A 20992-nucleotide genomic window follows, 5' to 3' on the forward strand; every position below is an offset into this window, starting at 1 on the left:
ATATCCTTTTTGCTTTTTGCTATAGAGAATGAACACAGAGCAATATTGATTTAAACTGAATTTTTGGTTGAGTTTTTAGAGAACCGATAAAAATAACCAATTATCGAGAGTACTCGACCATTGCATCTGTGTCTACGTCATTTCATTCAAAACCATTGACTCTATCAACGAAGACCGACCATCAGGGGGCGGAAGCTTGTTAAATTTTGTAGTTTGACATCAAGTGTATATATATGGAAAAGTTTCAAGTGCAATTTTGTGTGTGCTATGCAACAATATTATTGAAGCTTTTTTGTAACTTAAAATTGAACTTGTAATAAAAGAGAACAAAAAAAAGAAAGAAATAAGAATTTTGGTACTTTTTAGAATGTTTGGGGGTTTTTATTACAAAGAATATTTGCCATTTTACTATTTTTTTTATTGATTTTTAATTACTTTTATTTTTTCAGATTTTAATGGAGATGGTAAACCAGATAACATCACATTTATGATTAAACGAATTAAAGTGCACAATGCAAATGCTCTTAAAGATCCTGGATATCGATTTCCTGGCAATTATGGTGTTGAAAAGTTTTTGGAATTATTTTCGGGTGAGTAATGTTTCTTGGTTGTTTAATATTTTGAAACTACTGTGAAATTCCCAAGAAACGTTATGATTTTGATTCGGAAATGAAAAAAAAATATATTATACACTTTATTTTTGGATTTGATGACAAATTAAACGTTTATGCTTAAGTTCTTGGACGTTTTACACGAATTACTGTCTTTTTGGGACCAATAACAGATCTAGGTTAATTTTTTTATGAAAATTCTTTATTCTTGCTTTCTATCCCAAATTCAAAGTTTTCACCAAATTGCATTAGGGTTTCCCATCATTTTTGTTTTCACGCAAAAAAAAACACACTTTATCCCATGACTTTCTTATAGACACCTAAGATTCTTGTTTCTATTCTCAAAAGTAACATAATTGCTGAATTTCAATGGGGTACCATTATTACTTTTTTTTTAATATACACACATTTTCTCTAAACCTAAAAAAAAAACACCCTTTCACATAAAAAAAAATTTATAAACTTATTTTATTCGCAATTCTCGTGGGATAGACCATTGATTTTATCGGACTTATCGCGGATTTTCCTTATTTCCCAAAAAAAAAAACACCCTTTCACCTAAAATATTTGTATAGACTGCTTAGATTCTTAGTTTTTGTTATAAATGAAACATTTGTATCAATATTTTTATTGGTGTAACATTTTTACTTGCGATATAGGTACTATAGGGCAAGTTTAGGATTCGTAAAAAAAATAGAACTCGAGATAACAATTTTACATGACATTACGATGATGGAGAATGCCAAAAAAGTGGGTCCGGCAATTCTGTCTGTCTGTCTGTCTGTCTGTCTGTAAGAACCTCGAGCTACAGCCTAAACTACTGGAGCTATTTTTTCAAACTTAGTAGTTAACAGTTTTTGGTGATTCCCTAGAGGAGAAATTGAAATTTTTTTTTTAGGACCAAAACTAACGGTACCTGTCATGTAACGGAAATACAAAAGTTAGTTTTTTTCAAAAAAAGCTCTAACGATTTTGATTAAATTTTTTGTGCGTAGTAAAGCACATAGAAGCTTTCTTTGGAAATAAAAAAAATATTTTTTCTACAGTTATCAACTGTACCTGCCATAGAACGGTTTTTTTGATTTATGAATTTCTCGTAAACTACAAAACAGATTTCGACCAAAATTTTTATACAGAAAATTTTAAGCAATCATTTCTTAAAAAAATTTTTAATTTTTCAAAAAACACATTTTTGGATTTTTAAAAAATATTTCAAAATTTTTTTTTGAAAATTCAATTTTTTGAAAACGGGTCGGTGAAAAATTTTGAAATTCCGTTTTTAGGTGTAAATTAATTATTTCTTCGAAATGGCATACCAAGTCTTTTTTTGAAAAATGTCAGAAAATTTTTATATATAAAAAATTATTTTTTAAAAAAACCGACATACCGGCATACTTATTTTTTTGTAAAAAATCATATAAAACGGTATTTAATTATTTATAAAATCAGATTTTATTTTTTTTTTTCACCACTTATGAAATTCCGTGAAAATATCAAATTTTAAATTTTCCTTTATTTTTATGAATGAAAAGCTTTAACATTAGACTAACTTTTACCATAAGAGCAAGTACGTGCGACCCCAGTCGTGCAATTTATTTTCCCAGTTTTTGTGGTACTAACTTTGTATATCAATTCCAAAATTTATATACAAAGGTACTAATTCCAAATTTCATCACTTCTTAAAAAAAAACACCCTTTAAGATAATTTTGAAGACTCTTTAGATTCTTAATTCTTATAACAAATAAAACTTTTTCACCAAGTTTGACAAATTAAAAAAACCCATCAAAAAAACACACTTTCACCAAAAATACTTTTAAGAACTTTATGAATCACTGCTTTATCCAAAACATTTATCACTAATTTCATTAATGTATCATGTTTTTCATATAGGTTTGATTTATATTTTATCTGTTGAAGTCAAAAAACACACACCTTTGTTTTTAATTGGCAATAACTTAGAGCAATCGTATTTACTTTATGTCATTAGATTCAGCATCAAAAAAATACTTTCAAAACATGTGTCAAAAATTTGGTCACTATATTTTTTACTTTCACCCCCTCCCTCTTGTCCGCGAAAAAACACCCTTCCACCAAAATTTTTTTGTATAGACTTTTTTGATACTTGGTTCTTATCCCAAAATCAAATTTTTTGCCAAGTTTCTTGAGTGTAACAATTTTGTTTTTATTTGTTGATTTTTTAAGAAACAGTAATTAGCGGAAGCAATACTTCGTTGCATTGTTATTATACGTAGTCTTGTGGAAACCATTTCATACTTTTTTCGAAATAAAAAAAAAATCAGTAGGTATTTTATGCACACCTCGTAAATAAAAAATTCCCTAAAGGACACATTCACCTATTATTTTATCTAAAAATATCTATTCTCAATAGGTACTTGATTTATTATTCCATTTAAGTTCAAATACTATTAAACAAAATATAATCAAAATCCAACTTCATTATTTATTTATTTATTTATTCATCAAACAGAGATAAAGTACTCTTTTTTTTTTTAGACTAAAAACTAAAACAACAATAGTAAAATTTAATTATAAAAATAAATAACAATTATTTAGGTATGTAAAAAAAAAAAATTTCATAAAAGTAATTAACAAATTATTAAATTACTAATTGATTATGCTTAAGACATATAGTTTGAAAGTATCTCTTGAACAACTTCTAAAAATATCGATCCTTAAACATACAGCATTAGTTTCCCTGATGCAACGAGAAATTGGCTCGTTTAGGCCATAATTTGTTCTATGGAAATATTCATAAAACAGATTTGATTCCCGGACATTTCTTTGAGGAACACGAAAGTGAATAAAATTTAATAAGTGGGGACATTTAATGTGATAGGTTAAAATATCTCTGACAAACATAACAGAGAAGCAAGTACGACGACTTTCTAGAGTTTTTATGTCAAATAATAAGCATCTAGTATTGTAAGTTGGCATTTCTATTTGCCAATTTAATTTGTAAATTAAATATCTTGTAAAGTTTCGCTGAACTTTTTCAATTCTATTACAAGAGTTTCTATAAAATGGATTCCAAACTATACTAGAGAATTCCAAAATAGATCTAACTAGAGAGTTGAAAAGTGACTTGAGTGCATAAGGATCTTTGAATTCTCTTGTATTTCTCTTCAAGAATCCAAGCATTTGGTTACCCTTATTAACCATATAATCTATATGTGGTAAAAATGAAAGTTTCACATCTAAAATGACACCAAGATCTTTTTTACGCTCAACTCGCTCAAGAATTACATGATTAAGTTCATAATTAAACAAAATGGGGGTTGTGTGTCTGAAACACGACATAACCTGGCATTTAGAAACATTGAGATGAAGCAAATTACGCTGACACCATTCTGTGAGTTTAAGTACATCTTCAAGAAGTAACTGACAATCGGAAAAACACTTTATTCTACGATATAACTTGAGGTCATCCGCAAATAATAGGCACGGTGAGGATTTAAACATTAAAGGAATGTCATTTATAAATAAAAGAAACAGTAGTGGACCCAAATGACTACCTTGTGGGACGCCAGAGGGGACACATATATTTTCAGATTGGCAGCTTTCAATTTTTACGATTTGCAACCTATTAGAGAGGTAAGATTTCAACCAACTCAGAAGATTAGAGTGAAATCCAAGCAAAGACAATTTATGTAGAAGCACCCTGTGATTAACACGATCAAATGCTTTTGCAAAATCTGTAAATATTATATCTGTTTGTATATGATTTTCAAAATTATTAATGATGTAATTTGTCATTAATGACAGATTTGTAGTGGTTGACCTTCCTGAAACAAAGCCATGCTGATATTCAGATATGTAACTTCTTAATTGGAAAGACAACCTATTATAAACAATTTTTTCAAATAGTTTAGGCATGGCTGAAATCTTGGAAATTGGTCGATAATTAGTAATGTCCTCCTTAGATCCGGACTTAAAAATTGGAGTTAAAAAAGATATTTTCCAACAATCCAAAAATTTTCCTTCAGATAGTGAAGCATTGAAAATGTCAGTTAGTGGTTTAGCGAGTGAAGCGCCACATTTGACTAAAACTATAGGAGGAATACCATCAGGCCCCCCATTTTTACTCCCATCAAGTTTAGAAAGTGCTTCTTCCACTTCGGAAACATCCAAGACCATAGACCCTATGTCAAAAACTTTTGAAACACTTGGTAATTCTTGATTAGATGATATATCTGAAGAATAAACAGACTCAAAATATCTTGCAAATAAGTTGCATATTGAATGAACATCACTAGTAATGGTATCTTGGAATCTCATACAGCTAGGATAACCAGTAGTCTTGCGTTTAGAATTGATAAAGTTCCAAAAAGATTTACTATTATTTTTTACATTAGATTCAATAGTAAACATGTACGAGTTGTAAAGAAATTTGTTCAAAATGTCAAATTCTCGTTGAATAGTTTGATATTTAGCACGTAATTCAAAACTTTCAATATTTCTTTTATGTAATTTAAAAGCTTTATTTTTTTTATTTTTAAGATTAATCAGTCTTTTATTGTACCAAATAGGATTAGAGCTCGATATAACTCTTTTGCTTGGAACGAATCGATGTATTGCATCTTTGATAGCTGTCAGTAGATTTTTATTAGCAGTTTCTAACTGTCTATCACTGTTTAATAGAAAAGAATCCCAAGGAAAGTTAAAAAAATAATCATTCATTGCATCAAAGTTCGCTTTACTGAAGTTTGGAACATAAGTATTACTAATATTATTTTTTTTAATAAAATCATAAAAATGAAATTTGCCTTCTAATGCTACATGGTGCACTGAATTTTTAACAATTGGCAGGTCAGATTTTTCAACGTAAATAGCAAATTCTTTATCCACAAAAATCAAGTCAAGCAATCTTAAATTATCATTTTCAAAAGAGTTTATTTGAATTAAATTAAATTGACTGAAAAAATCAATAAAAAATTCTTCAATTTCTGAATTAACATTATATGGAACTAAATATTTCTCATCTGGATCTGGGATCCAATTAATATTTCCTTGATTGAAATCACCAATACATATAACATGTTGTAAATTATTAAAATTTTCTAAGATATGTTTACAATTATTAAAATGTATACTATACACCTCAAGAGAACTTCTAGGTGGAATGTAACTTAACATAATAAATATTTCTATATTAATATCACATAAAAGCTTTATAATTAATTGATCAATGTCAAAATTTGATTCAAAATTGTTGATATCAACTTGTTTACATGATAAATTAGAACGTATGGCAATCAAAACTCCTCCACCTTTTTCCATACCTGTTAATAAATTACATCTATCTTTTCTAAAAACATTATAATTATTACAATCAAATATTTCAGATGTTAATTGATTAGGTGTCAACCAGGTTTCTGTCAACATTATAATATCATATTCACAAGATGCAAAAATGATGTATAAATTATCTAACTTAGTTCTAATGCCTCCTACATTTTGATAATAAAAAGAAATAATTTTACTTGGTATGATGTTTAAAGAAGACACAGCAGCATTAACTGGAACACTTGAATGAGTTGTTGAATCTTGAACATTTGGATTGTTGATAGCGCCAGTTAAAGTTAAGTAAGGTTGGGTGACTGGCGAACACTTTCGTTTTTTGGCCTGTTAATGAATTCTTTAACTTTTACAGAACTAGGCCATAAAGTGGGGTCACTCAATAAATTATCAAAACAGTCACCAGGAACACTTAGTTTAAAATTAACAAATTTTATATCAGGCTCAGGAATATCTTTTTTAACCAGTTTATAGCACTTGAACAAATCAGTAGGTAATTTAGTTTGAGAAGCTATATGGTTTACTAACTCCTCTGGAAGAGTATTTGAATGAAACTTTGAAACATGTAGCCACTTAGCAGGAATTAAAGCGTTAAGAGAACTTGAGCCAGTTCCAGTAAGTTCACGATGTTGATTTTGTGTCGATTTGGTTCTACGATTTGCATTGCGATTAGAAGCATTGTTTACATTTTTTTTAGGATTATTTATTTTCCCACTTTCATTAGAAATAGGAAAAGGAATTGGAGTAAACATAGTAGAATTATTGACGGTTAAATTAGCATTATCTCCTTCACACTTATTTGCAGCAATTGTTGAAGATTCACTTTTCTCGTCGACGACGATAGCAGCAACAGCACCAGCAACAGCAGCAGCATTATTGTTCTCAACATCCACGACGTCATCAATATGATTTGGTGGTATCATTTCTGTTGTCCCATTAATAGTGACCTCATCAACTCTATTTGCAAAAGAGTTCAACCCAATTGTGTAATCTTGTCCCATTCCCGATGCAGCAGAAATATCATCAGCGTTGTTATTGTTTTTAATAACAATATGTGAAGAAGCAGCATCGATGCACAAAACCGGTTTGCTAATATCTTGCACTTGCATACTCTTAGTATTATCTATGCTTGTAGACAGTAAAAGAGGGCACACGGCAGGCAACGGTGTGGAAGGGGTTAGCACAGAAGTATATGTTGTGGTTGGGAGTGAAGAAATGATAGAATCACTTGAGTGACTAGACGAATGGGTGGGTAAAGGGGGAGGTGGAGAGAAAGAAAGTAAGTTTTGCGATGGGCAATGTAAATTGATTTGTCCCACTGATGAGAGATTTGTTTCAATTTGCTTGTTCTTTTGTGATTTCATAGAAGAGATTTTTTTATAAGCATTGACCGTAGGTTCATTGACCTTTTCTTTTTGGCTTCGCGTCACTACACCTTCTGCATTTTTATTATTGTTATTATTATTAGTTAAAGTAAACAAATTAGGGAATTCATTTTTTAAACAATTTAAGTTCAATGTTATTCCCGCAATGAAATTGTCAATGTTTTTAATACAGTTCGATAGCTCAATTATGGAGCACTTATCGCACTTTATAAAAAAGTTAATTTTAGATTTAATGATATTATAATCAGACTTTTTAATTTTCGCACAACTTAAATGCGTTAATGAATTGCAGATTGCACACGAAAAAGATTCGATAGGCTCCGCTTTATTACAGATAGTACAGATCATTATAATAAATTTAGATTGAGGCAAAGAAAATAAAAACGTCCGTCGCGATTGAGAGCTAAACTGGAAAATAATATAATAATAATATTCACTCCATTGCCTTTCCTCATAAAGAAATACTTTTGAATTCTCCTCAACTATTTTAAGTACCTTCCTATTATCCAATATTCAAAAAAAAAGAAAAAAATTACAAGGACATCCATAGGAAGTAACATCATTTAGTATTATCTCACCATTTTGTATCAAATTTTAGTATAATTTTCAAATTAAGGACAAGATAGAGATGTCGGTTTTGTCATTTCTTTTATAACAACTTCATCTCCTTTAAAACCCTTTTTACAGTGTTGCTAGCTTTGTATCCTTTTTTGTATTGTGTGTTGTCGTTACTGTCTCTTCTTCTCTATTCTATATACATTGAAAATAAAGAAAAACGGAAATTATTCTTGATTTTGTGTCTTCTTTTGGTATATACTTTCTTGTCTTTCTAATATGAAGGGGGTACCTATATAACAACAAAAGACAAACTTTTCATGACAAGATTGCCCACAAAATGAGGATTAACATAATATTTGTATTCCTTCCGTATGCGAGAAGGACCTTATTTTATGAAGAAGTAATAGGGACAGATGAGTATGATTAAGTAATAATATTTTATATTCTATACCTTTGTTCATTTTTGGTTTTTCTTCTTTGTAATAATATTTTAGAGAGGTTAGATATTTAGCTTGACAAAGTATCAATCGGTTTTTAATAACTGAGAGGGTTTTTAAATAAAATTATTCATTAAAATTTATGTATCTCTAAGAAAGTTTTGAAATAATTTTTTTGAAGTTTTTGTAAATTTTTCTCTCTAATAAAATTGTCTGAAGAAGCTGGTTTAGTTTTAAGTGTATTTTGTTCAGTTTCCAGTTCAATAAACCAGGGGATCTTCAATTTTACTTCGAAACAACAAAGTCGGAACTTTACAAAAGAAATAATATGGACTCTTGATTCGCTTATTTTAAAGAAAATCTGTTTATTAACCATTTTTATTTGTTTGTGTTTCTCTTCTTTAATGCTATTAACAGAATGATATTAAAAATACATATGTATATCAAAAATGACTTTATTAAAGTTATAAGCAATAACTAGCAAGAAAACTATTACAAATGTAATTATCGGAGATAGATCATTATTTACTTATTTAATTACGTATACGCCCGAGTGCATTAATTTTTTGAATAGATTTTTCTCAGCTTTTTTCAATTGAATTTCTGCTTAAAGGCATATCTTATATTGGACTACTTTATTCTTCTTCCAACAAACTGGAACAAATAGCCGGAAAAATGTAGTACATGGGCCTCATTGAGATTAAAACACAACTTTATTTTATTGTAGCACAAAGAATATAAATATTAAAATTTTATTTTTAATGTCATACAAAAAAAAACACTGTCCTGTCCTTTTCACACAAAAAAAGATAAATAAATTACTTTGTATGTACTTTAATTTCAAAGTAATCCGATTTAGTTTTCACAAAAAAAGATTTTTAGGAAAATAATGAGCACGTTGTGAATTAAAGAGATTCTAGGTAATTTATTTCAATAAATAAAAATAAGGAAAATTCATAGAATCAAGAACTTTATTTGTGTTGAAAAAGAAAAATTAAATATGCGTTTTTTAGCCATTTTTAATAAGAAACACTGGAGTTGATGTCTTCATTATTACTTTACAGTTGTAAGAAAGTGTTTTGCTTCTTTTAGAACTATAACAACTTTCGTTACGAAAGTGTAAATGTGAACATAAAATATATTAAACTTTTTTTCAATAAAGTTTTTTGTTTTTAATATTTTTAATTGCGATTTGGTACTTTTAGGGCAAGCTTAGGATTCTTTAAATAAATCGGACTCGATGCGAAAAAGTAGGTGTCGAAATTGTGACTCTCTGTTGGTCTGTCTCTCTCTATCTCGAGCGACACCCCGTTCTTTGATTTTCGATAAAAATGTATGGTAACTGTTTATTTCCCTATTAAAGTTATTTTGTTATATGTCCATTCTTCCCTTAAAACCCTAACAAGGTCTAGTAACTTGTTAAAATCGCACTGCTTACAGTTTAAATAAATTCGAAAAGCTTTTGAAGGAAAAGTAAAATATTTTTAGCTGTAATACAACTGATTTCTTAATTTCTCTTAAAACCTTTAACCGAATTCAACAAAAACACAAACACGTTTTTAGTAACCTTCATTAAAAAAAAATGTCAAAGAAATCAATTTTGGATTTTTCAATTTCAATATGCATTACCGAATTTTCTCGAAATAGTGATAAAATATATGGAAAAATACTTTGTTTGAAAATTTTCGAAAACTTGTAGGTATATGCAAAAAATTTAACCCTCTACTGCATACGAAGCCAAATATGGTTTTTCCTGTTTGTATGCACTTTTCTCTTCTCTGTCACAAAAAAATGTTAAAGATTCAATAAAATCCCGTTCTTTGTGTTTCTGAGCACCCATAGACATAGTTTTTTCGTGTGTCCGACACAAAATAAAGGTGTATTTTATGATCACAGGTGAGTCGATCAGTCGTGTGCATTGAAATCGAAAGTTAAGAATATATTCATACTTTAAGTGTTAATTACTGCATTTGTTTGGTAAGTAAAGTGGAATTAAAAATTTATTTTTGATCGATTGTCTAATTGTGTATGCTATGAACCAATTTTGGTTGAAAAAAAATTATTGGCCTGGTCTTGGGAGGGCAAAAAGTACGGAAGCCATATTTGGCTTCGTATGCATTAAGGGGTTGTAAATCTACACAATTTGTTAAATTTTTTTGTTGGAAAATTTTGTTCCTTTACATTATTATTTTGCTTGGAAGCTATGTTTTACTTCAGAAATGGAGCCCCTTCGCTTTTAGAGACATTTTTTCTCATGTTAACCCCATTTTAGTGGCGTAACCACAAACATTTTAGGGGGAGGGGGGCTCACTTATAATATTTTTCAATCATTTTATTACTTTTTAGTTTTTGTAAGATCTGGGATTGGGTAAAAATGTTGAAGGAAGACTTACTTCGACAGTGGAAAGAATGTGAACCAGAAAAAATATATATAACGGAAAAAACAAATAGCTTTTCTAGGTTCCAGGCTTAAAATGAGCCAAATTTGAATTAATTCTTAAACTTTTGTAATGCAATGTATTTATTTTACTTTATTTTGTTTTTAAATGATAAATATTTATCTTTTGAAAATTTTAATTGTATTCTTTACATAATCTGAACAAATAAAATTAGTAAAATTTCTTACCCCTTAATGCACACGAAGCCAAATTTGGCTTATAAACAAATTTTTTAAACAAATTAATTTAAACAAATTTTTTTAATGAAAACCGTTTTGAAACAACCCAAAGAACCCATGTAAAGCATTTTTTAATTTTTTTGTCCGCTTATATTAATTCATGCAGTAGAGGGTTAAATTTTTTAAAAATAAAAATTCAAAAATTCTTTGTTATACAAGAAATTAAATGACATCCTTCGTTTGAAAAGTAAAACCATTTTTAAAGGTTTTTTATATTATTAAAAATAACTTATAATATAGACCGAGAGCCGGCAGCATATTTTGGCAGTTACAGTATGTCAACGGAAAAAGTCTGGCAGTGATCTTTTTCAGCTTTCCCTTGCCAGACGCATCCAAAGTGCAGTAAAAAATCAACTTTTGGAGTTTTGGTATAACCGAATAAATGATACAATAAAAAATCATTAAAAATCCCCTGATTTCAAAACTGTGGGTTTTGTTTTCAGCTTTTCCCCCGCCAGACCGCTTTGAAGCATTTTGAAATGCATTTTTCTAATAAAAAAACCTAATAGCTTATTTTCTGTTGGGTATAACCGTATGATGGTAACACATTAAAATTCTATGTCTATTCCTGGTTTAGAAAATGTAAGTTTAAGCCAGATATTTTTCAGCCTTCGCTCTACCAGGCGCCCTAAAAGGTATCTCAATAGTACGGGAAAGTTAGATTTTGCTATGTGGGGGTCTGGGAAAAAATCCGAAATGCATTTTGACTTCAGGGCTCGAAAGAGCATAAAGACACGAGTCTAAAACCACATTTTTTACAACCGCAATAAGAGTCATTTTGCTTGTCCCTATACAAAAAATTGCAATTTATTTTGAAGTTTTTTGCCTACAGATCAGAAACGGTCTGTCAAATCGAAAAACCAATATTGTAAGAAATGAAGATAATAAAAAGATCTACAACTTTTACTACGAACAAATTTTTTAAAAAACGCTCAAGTTAAAGAGATATGACAAAAATAAGAAAATCATTTTTGACGTGTTTAAAAAAAACACCCTAACACTAGGGATAATCGAAAAATGTTATTTAACATATACTGTAGAAAATTAAATTATTTCAAGTTTGTCATAGGTACATTGTTTTTATGTAGGTTCAAAAATACGCTAGTTATGTGAAAAACTAAAATTTGTATTAAAAAAAAAAACTGCGGCCAAATGACTCTTGGTGCGATTGTACAAAATGTGGTTTTAGACCCGTGTCTTTATGCTCTTTCGAGCCCTGAAGTCAAAATGCATTTCGGATTTTTTCCCGGACCCCATATAGCAAAATCTTACTTTCCCGTACTATTGAGATACCTTTTAGGGCGTCTGGCAGAGCGAAGGCTGAAAAATATCTGGCTTAAACTTATATTTTATAAACCAGGAATACCATAGAATTTTAATTTGTTACCATCATACGGTTATAGCCAACAGAAAATAAGCTATTAGGTTTTTTTTATTAAAAAAATGCATTTCAAAATGCTTCAAAGCGGTCTGGCGGCGCACAGTGGAACGAGTGTATGGGAAAAACGGCAAAATTAATATCTTGGGAATAAAATAAGAAATTCAGCCAAATATGCTTGAAATAGTATTTTATCACTTATATCTATGATTGCAACCTAAAAACAAAGAAATTGATACACTAAAACATATAAATCTAGGATATTTTATATAAAAGAGCTGAGCAGCGAACTTGTTTTTATTTTAATTTTTATTTATAATTGTTTGCTTATGTTTTGCTATCTAGAATACATTATTTTAATAGCTAAATAAATAGTTAAACAAATTTATATATTCTATACATAAAGTAATTACCATCACTTTCGGAAGAATTATGCATATTACTAAGATCTAACTCCATGGGCATAATTCTGCAATTTAACTATTGTTAACCCAGTAAAATTCATATTTGGGTCAATTTTTGAGAATTGAAATGCAGCACTAGTTTTGATGTTCAAATTTAAAGATATGACGTTATAAATAAATGATTAATCAAGTCGGTAATTGAATTCAACGTCGAACTCTTTTGAGTATGATCCAAACTATAACTTTCCTTTTTTTGTACCTTTCTTACAACGCTTCTATCGAAAGAACACCTAGGTATAGGTAAATGAATAAACCTTATTATGTTTTTTGCATGGAGTAAAAGTTTATATTCACTGCTAGACATACAGTACCAGCCGTACTTCGAAAGATAAAGATTTTTTGTTCCAAAAATTAGTTCTTCAAACGTGTCCATATTTATTTCTCGACCAGCAGCAAGTGTTGTCAAAATTAATGCAAATTCAAAGATAATATTCTTATCTATACGGGTTATTTCGGAACTCAACTTTGGATTCGAAAAAGAACGTCGACGAGTATTGACATCATTTGTTGTGCCATACCCAGGTTTGGTCCACCAGAGGTCCCATTTTTTGCCTGAAGTTCTCTAGAATATTTTTTTTTTCTTTCATCAAATAGAAGCTTATGTTCTGGTCTACGAACTTGCAAAAAAAAATAAAGTGAAGCCATCGTTGGTTATTGTCCAAAAAGATCTCCTCCTTTCTCTGGCAATGCTGCCATTTTTGCTTCAAACTGACATAAAAAGCCTCGAAATTTCTTTTTTATTTCGCATTTTCTCCTTCATTAAGCTATTCCAATCCAATTAACTGCTTAATTTTGTTCGAAAAGTTTGAAATTTTCACAATCGAGCCATATGTTGAATAAGTCACCATTTTTGATGAACGCGATCCCATAAAATGTCAATTTCATAAAGAATTGCAAGTTGGAGCAGGATTTTTTTCGTGATTTAGTTTAAGAACACATTGCTTATTATAAAACAAAAAAGAACCCAAGACCCATTTTCGACCATATTTAGAAAATACTTATTAAAGTTAAGAACGATGTTTTTTTTTAGGCATAAACAAATACACTAAAAATGGACATAAAAAACACAACCACAACAACAAATCCACTTTTTTAAAAACCATTTTTAATGAAGATACCTTCATTACTATTATTAACCATTGTTGAATTGATTTATAACCACACGAATATTTCCAAAACTATCAAAAAACTTTAAAAAAATAATCCGAAAAAAATACCAATGTTAACCCGTCGATTACTCGTACACCAATTGATCAATGTATTTTTTTTTTACATTTAGAGCTTTCATATATTTAGGAAGACTAAACAATTAATAAAAAGTACAGCTAAAATAGTTGTATTTTTTATTTATTGCTATGGGTCGTCCCACTGTGCGGAGGGGGGAAAGCTGAAAACAAAACTTCTGGTACCCACAGTTTTGAAATCAGGGGATTTTTAATGTTTTTTTTGGTGTATCATTTATTCGGTTATACCAAAACGCCAAAAGTTGATTTTTTAATGCACTTTGGATGCATCTGGCAAGGGAAAGCTGAAAAAGATCACTGCCAGACTTTTTCCGTTGACATACCTACTGTATTGCATATCTAGATATGTACACACTCGAATTTAGGTTATACCAAAACTGCCAAAATATGCTGCCGGCTCTTAGACTAATACTTTCTTAACATTTTTTTCAAAATTATCTAATGATAAAATTAAATAAAAAATATTTTTTTTATAAATGCTATGAAAACCACAACATTGTAAGCAACTTTAACTAGTGACCTAACACTTCTTTTATATTAAAATCTTTTCACATACAAATAAGATGATCTCCCTCTTAAATTAAAAGGATTTCTTTTAAATCAGCGCATTCAAGAAAATAAGATGATTTGTCCGCCTAATTTAGGACGGATGTCATCTTAGCAAAAAACCATGCAAAATCCGCTTAGTTTAATGTGAAATCCACTTGTTTTTAGGTGTAGCTAAAATACGAAGTTCATTCAGTTTTCAAAGCATTTAAAGAGCTGTGTGCTACGTTTAGACTTATTTTGAAAGAAAATTCAATAACCTAAAAACCATGCGAGCAGGTCATTTTCACATGTCCATTATAAAATCCCAATAATGTTTCATATCCTTTTAAAACTCAATAGTTTTCCAAATGTTTTTGGCAAGTATATTAATAAATTTTTTGAATAGTACATTCATTGGTGTGAACAAAGAATAAAAGTCCTTCTTTAACAAAGAAAAGGGATGGTCTGCACAAATAAGAACTTTTGAGACTTAACAATATTGTCAATATTTCCAATAACTTCTGGTTCATTTAATTAAATATTTTTGTTTTAATTCCAATTTAAATAAATAATAAGAAGCTTTCTGCATATGGCATTTTATTAACCAATCGAGCTATGTATTGAATTCCAAGTACACCCCTGGGATAGCTTGTTTTTTTTTTTTTTTTTTTGTTCTTTTATTTACTCTCATCTCTGCTTTTTAAACTTTACTTCTGGGATACTGGAACTGGCATTCAATCGTATATCCTTAAAATCATGAGAAGAAAATTTAAAATTAAGCCCAAGTAATTTTCATATGAATGTGAACTACTGTGCAGATAAAATTAAAGTTTTTCCAGCCTGCATAAATAATAGTCATAAGATGCGTACAAATACTATATAGTTACAGGTCCTATTTCTGCTCATGCTCCTGTGGGTGTCCTCTTGAAAGTCCAAAGCAACATCTCTTACCATCTGTATATCGTCTCCGTCCCATCATCATCCTAATGCACAACACAGCAACGTTACGTTCATTGAAGCTCTTTGGGAAATTCGTGTGCTTTAGTCTTTCATTGTCCCTTTTATGAGGAAAGCATTACATTTTAATGCTGATGAGTGCCCGGTGCTTGTATTGAAGAGGAGCACTGAAGTGTACATTCCAGTAATATGAAAATCGGGGCAAGTGGCAAGGTATAGTTTATGTTTTGGAATAGTCTTCTATACATGATGTGTGTATGAATGTGTGTGTAGAGTGTACATTATGACAAAGGCTAGTAAAATACTTCTTAGAAATGCAGGTAACCAAAACCCATTCAATGCACATACAAGTTCTCTGATGTGCAATTCTATGATTTTATATATCGAAATTGATGTGATTCGATGAGATTTGTGAATTCTGATGAAGAATATATGCGGGCAGAGCTGAGGGGATTGGCTAAAAGAACAAGCTCTCCCATAGAGTTTATTGAATGGTTTGAACATAATCGAGAAATATTCTCATGTGTTGTCTAGAAATTCCAGAATTGGTTATTTGATTTCAAAATGAGAGAATATGAATCATTGATACTTCAATTTCGATTAAATTTTGTAGAAAATTTTTGAATGTTAGAATAGATATTTAGCAAGTAGCTTTAGATTTTTTTCCTGGAAATTATAGGTAGTTTAAGAAGGTATAGTTTTCAGTAGAATACTTTTCTTATTAAAAAAAAAAGGTTTTTGAAATTGTGTTAAACTTTTTGAACATAAAAACAATTTACGGAAAATATTAAAATATTGCAGACAAAACTATAATTTCTTATTTATTTATTTTTTTTTTTTTTAATTTTGATAGATAAAATTAATAAGAATTAATCTTAAGTCATTAATTTCTTTTTTTTTTTAATTAAATTTAAAATTAAATTTGATTATTTTCTATTTTTACAGAGGAAGACTATGATGCATTTTGTTTGGCATACATGTTCACTTATCGTGATTTTGAAATGGGCACTTTAGGATTGGCATGGACTGGTGATCTTAAAAATGCTGGAGGTGTTTGTGAGAAAAATGGGGTAAGTGATATGATTTCAAAAGCTTTAAGAAAATATATTTTAGTGTGAATGATGACTTTTTAAGTATGCCATAACTAAATAACGATTTAAACTTGTCTCACAACTTTTTCCTCTTCACCAAACGGTTTTTCCGAAATTTTTAACAAAGAAGATTTAAATCATTTTTGAGTTGTTTATAGTACATAATTTTATAGTTCAAATGCCCTCAGAAAATGCTTAAATTTTGTAAATAACAGTTGAGGGTAATTTATCAAAAAAAAAAATGCACGTACTTGCTCTTCGAATTCAAATTACTAAAATTGTTAAGATTTTTTGTATACAAATTTGGTAAGTGTGTAGGTACTTATGAAAAAAAAAAGTTAAAAAACAAGATTAGTTATTTTTTTTGAAAAAAAAGTTTTAAAATAAAGCTGGTATGCCATTTTTTTTAGATAATTGTTAATCAACACCTTAAACCAAAATTTCAAAAAAAAAATTCAATGTCACGTTTTCGAAAAATCGAGTTTTCAAAATAAAATTTTCAAAAATTTTTGTTTAATCTAAAAAATTTTTTCATAACAAGAACTATAAAAAAAACTGCTACATACCAAGTTTCAAGTGGATCTGCCCATCCGTAATCTCATGTTTGATTGTTTTCTCAACTTTTGAAGTGAAAACTTCTTTAGTATCGTAGTGATTTGAAACAAGATGAAACGAAAACGCGACACGATTTCAACTTGTTATAACTTTTTTGTTTAAATAGATAGATGAATGAAATTTGGACTGTAGATAGGTAATTAAATAAATTATATTTGTTTCAATAAATTTCATATTCAAAATTCGGAGATAACGGTAAAAAGATGTTCTTTTCCAACACACGTTAGGTATATCTTTTGATCTAGTACACATACAAATTTTTGATTTAACTTTAATACGCATGCTGATAACATAACCTTTTATTTGATATATTACACATAACGTTACATGCTCTACAAGTTACACATCATTATACAAGGTCAAACAATAAGCTTTCACATGGTATAACAATTGATTTAATAGCATGAGAACATAAAAATAATTTTTTTTTGGTTTTATTGATGAAATTTCATCGAGTTTAAAAAATTCTAGCTCTTTTTGTAGATGTCTCATAGGTCTGATCGATATATATATATTTTGAGCAAAGACAATAAGCTTTCAGATGGTATTAAATTTTGTATAGGTTGTTAGGGGAAAAATGCATTTAATAGCGTGAGAAGATAAAAATACGTGTTTTTTTCGCTTTTTTTTATGGAAATTGATCGAGTTCAAAAAATTCTAGCTCTTTTTCTAGATGTCTCATAGACCTGATCGATATATATATATTTTGAGCTAAGACAAAAAGCTTTCAGATGATATAAAATTTATATAGGTTGTCATATAAAAAACATGGATTTGAAGGTGATAGAATAAAAATAGGTTGATTTTTTCTATTTTTTTTTTTCAAGAAAAATGATTTTTTAATCAAGAAAAATGATTTTTTAATCAAGAAAAATGATTTTTTAAAGTTTCACTTCTACCACGTGTGAATTGCACACATGATTTTTTTTTAAGAATGCATAACTTGGTACATATGTACAATTTTACATACATTTATAGTACCTTTATCGCAAGTAAAAAGCACTTATTAAATCTATTATATACAGGGTGTCCCACAGTCACCGCCCCAAATGAAAACCATGGATTCCTGAGGTCATTTTAAGTCGAAAAACTTAAGAGGTAATTTTCTCGTTTTCGTCCCGTTTTCAAATTACCACGGTTTTTATGATTTTTTCTCTTTTGTCCTTTAACTGGCCTTATCTTTGCCAAACTACGTTTGATTTGAAATATTTTTTTTGCAACCAATCAAGAATTTATTGCAGTTTAAGTTTGTCTCAAAACTTTTTTTTCTGCGGACAACCGTTTCTCCACAATTTTGCATCAAACACAACTTTTTTCGAATTTTAAGTTGTTTTTTACACTTTCATATCATTTAAGTAAAAAAAAACACGTTAATGAGTATAAATTTTTTGTGCATTTTATTAAAGCCCAGTTTATTTTCATAAAAAAAAATAAGTTTTATTTCATAAAAAAGGCTACTGAAAGTGATTAAAAAAAATAAACAAACTGAGTGAATGAAAAAAAAAATAATTTTTAAATAAAAAATTAATTTAAATGAATTAAAAACTTTTTCTGAGCAATTGTGGTTAAGAAAAGAACAAATAGATAAAGCTCAGAAAAAGTTTTAATTCATTTAAATTAATTTTGTATTGAAAAATTATTTTTTTTTTAATTCACTCAGTTTGTTTATTTTTTTTTAATTACTTTCAGTAGCCTTTTTCATGAAATAAAACTTATTTTTTTTTTATGAAAATAAACTGGGCTTTAATAAAATGCACAAAAAATTTATACTCATTAACGTGTTTTTTTGACTTAAATGATATGAAAGTGTAAAAAACAACTTAAAAAACGAAAAAAGTTGTGTTTGATGCAAAATTGTGGAGAAACGGTTGTCCGCAGAAAAAAAAGTTTTGAGACAAACTTAAACTGCAATAAATTCTTGATTGGTTGCAAAAAAAATATTTCAAATCAAACGTAGTTTGGCAAAGATAAGGCCAGTTAAAGGACAAAAGAGAAAAAATCATAAAAACCGTGGTAATTTGAAAACGGGACGAAAACGAGAAAATTACCTCTTAAGTTTTTCGACTTAAAATGACCTCAGGAATTCATGGTTTTCATTTGGGGCGGTGACTGTGGGACACCCTGTATATATATAGGTTCTACCTAGATAAACAATGTTTAAATTATTTTTGCTATCATTTATTTTTCATCATAAAAAAGTCGGGAGCAAGAACTCTGTAAGGTGATTTTAAGTAATTTGAGTGTGCTGAATTTAAAACATCTGTCTAGTTTTTGAGCTATGCTCATCACTATTTTTGCTATAAACTCCCAAAAACTAATTTTGAATGAAATGTTTTTTGACGTTTGATCTAAATTATATATTTTTCTGTAATATTTTGCTTTTTTGTATTAAAATCAAGAGTCGAAAACTGTAATTTACTTCAAATCTGCTTCAAAAAACCATAATGTTACCTTAACCACCAAGATTTTGAGATATCACACACTTCTATATCAAATATCTTTTAGAAAAAAAATAATAATAAAAAAAAAATTTACATATTTTAAAGAATAAAATATGGCTTTTGGAGATTGCATAAGTAGTTTTGAAAAAAATTTAACGGTGATTAAATTCAACGCCAAAAGTACCAAAAAACGCGTTTTTGACCTGTTAATACGTATTCAAATATTTTGAAAACGTGGCGTGCCAGTGAAATTTTGACTTCGGATTCGGAATCAGCACACAAAAATTCTTTAGTAAAGTATGGTTTTGTTCAAGCTCTTTTTTCGTTGCCGACCAGTGTAACAGATGAAGATAAACATTTCTATTACGGATGTTATACTAGAAGTGAACCCAAAAACATGGGTAACATGTGTAACCAGATATACGTATGCCAAATAATTGGATTTATTGTATAAGCATTATGGGTACTTCCTAAAGATTTAGATATTGCTTGTTGTTTAAAATAAACAAAATGAACATAAAAATAAAAAAAACGAGTAAATATAATTATCATAATATATCAACTCAACCATTATAATTTAAAAATTCCATATACCTATATTTTTTCTTAGAAAAAGGTTCAACCTCATACATACATAATACAATAATATATTTTGCGTGCCCTTACTCAAGCTTATACCTTTATGACATGTCATATTTGATAGAGCTGTCAAAATGACAAGCAAGTCCGTTTTTTCAAACTGTCATCACAAAAAAAAAAAAAAACAATGTCTCATCACGAACATAATTAATTCTCCAAATTAAACATAATCTTCCCCAAGTTAGGTGACAGTTAATAATAAATCAAATTTTTGAATCCCTTCTTTTCCCTTTTTCAAAACCTATATTCCTACCAAAGTAACTACTCATTATATTCTTTGAATTCAATCAACTTTTTCGAGTGCTTAAAATTATAGCCCACCAGTTGACAACTGAAATCAGATATTCATTAGCTACAAAACTATACAAAAAAATACCAAAAAACACGGAACTATTTTCTAAAACCAACCATCCCTTACTTTGACACAACATCCGTTTTCAGCATGTGTATTACTGAGATTTGAGCCATTTATCATTCCAAGATATAACGCTTCGTCGAATCATAGAATATTTCTAACAATGGCAGAGCTTTCGCATTAAATACAAAATGAAATGTGGGTATGTCTCTTCCTCACATACTAACGTAAACTTGAAGGAAACAAAAAAAAAAAGAAATCCATGACAATTTCTGTACAATCTCGTATACATCGT

The 20992-nt window shown here is 29.0% G+C and overlaps 1 protein-coding gene across 2 annotated transcripts in view; it reads left to right on the forward strand.

Moving 5' to 3' along the window:
* LOC129915851 (uncharacterized) overlaps nucleotides 1–20992 on the forward strand; it is a 337223-nt gene that overhangs the window by 253821 nt on the left and 62410 nt on the right. For both annotated transcript variants that reach the window (XM_055995543.1, XM_055995542.1), the window contains 2 exons: nucleotides 450–590; nucleotides 16502–16626. In XM_055995543.1, coding sequence (XP_055851518.1) covers nucleotides 450–590; nucleotides 16502–16626 — 266 coding nt within the window. The remainder of the gene's footprint in view (nucleotides 1–449; nucleotides 591–16501; nucleotides 16627–20992) is intronic.

Source organism: Episyrphus balteatus, chromosome 3 (genome assembly GCF_945859705.1).
Source record: "Episyrphus balteatus chromosome 3, idEpiBalt1.1, whole genome shotgun sequence".
NCBI classification, from domain to species: Eukaryota; Metazoa; Arthropoda; class Insecta; order Diptera; family Syrphidae; genus Episyrphus; species Episyrphus balteatus.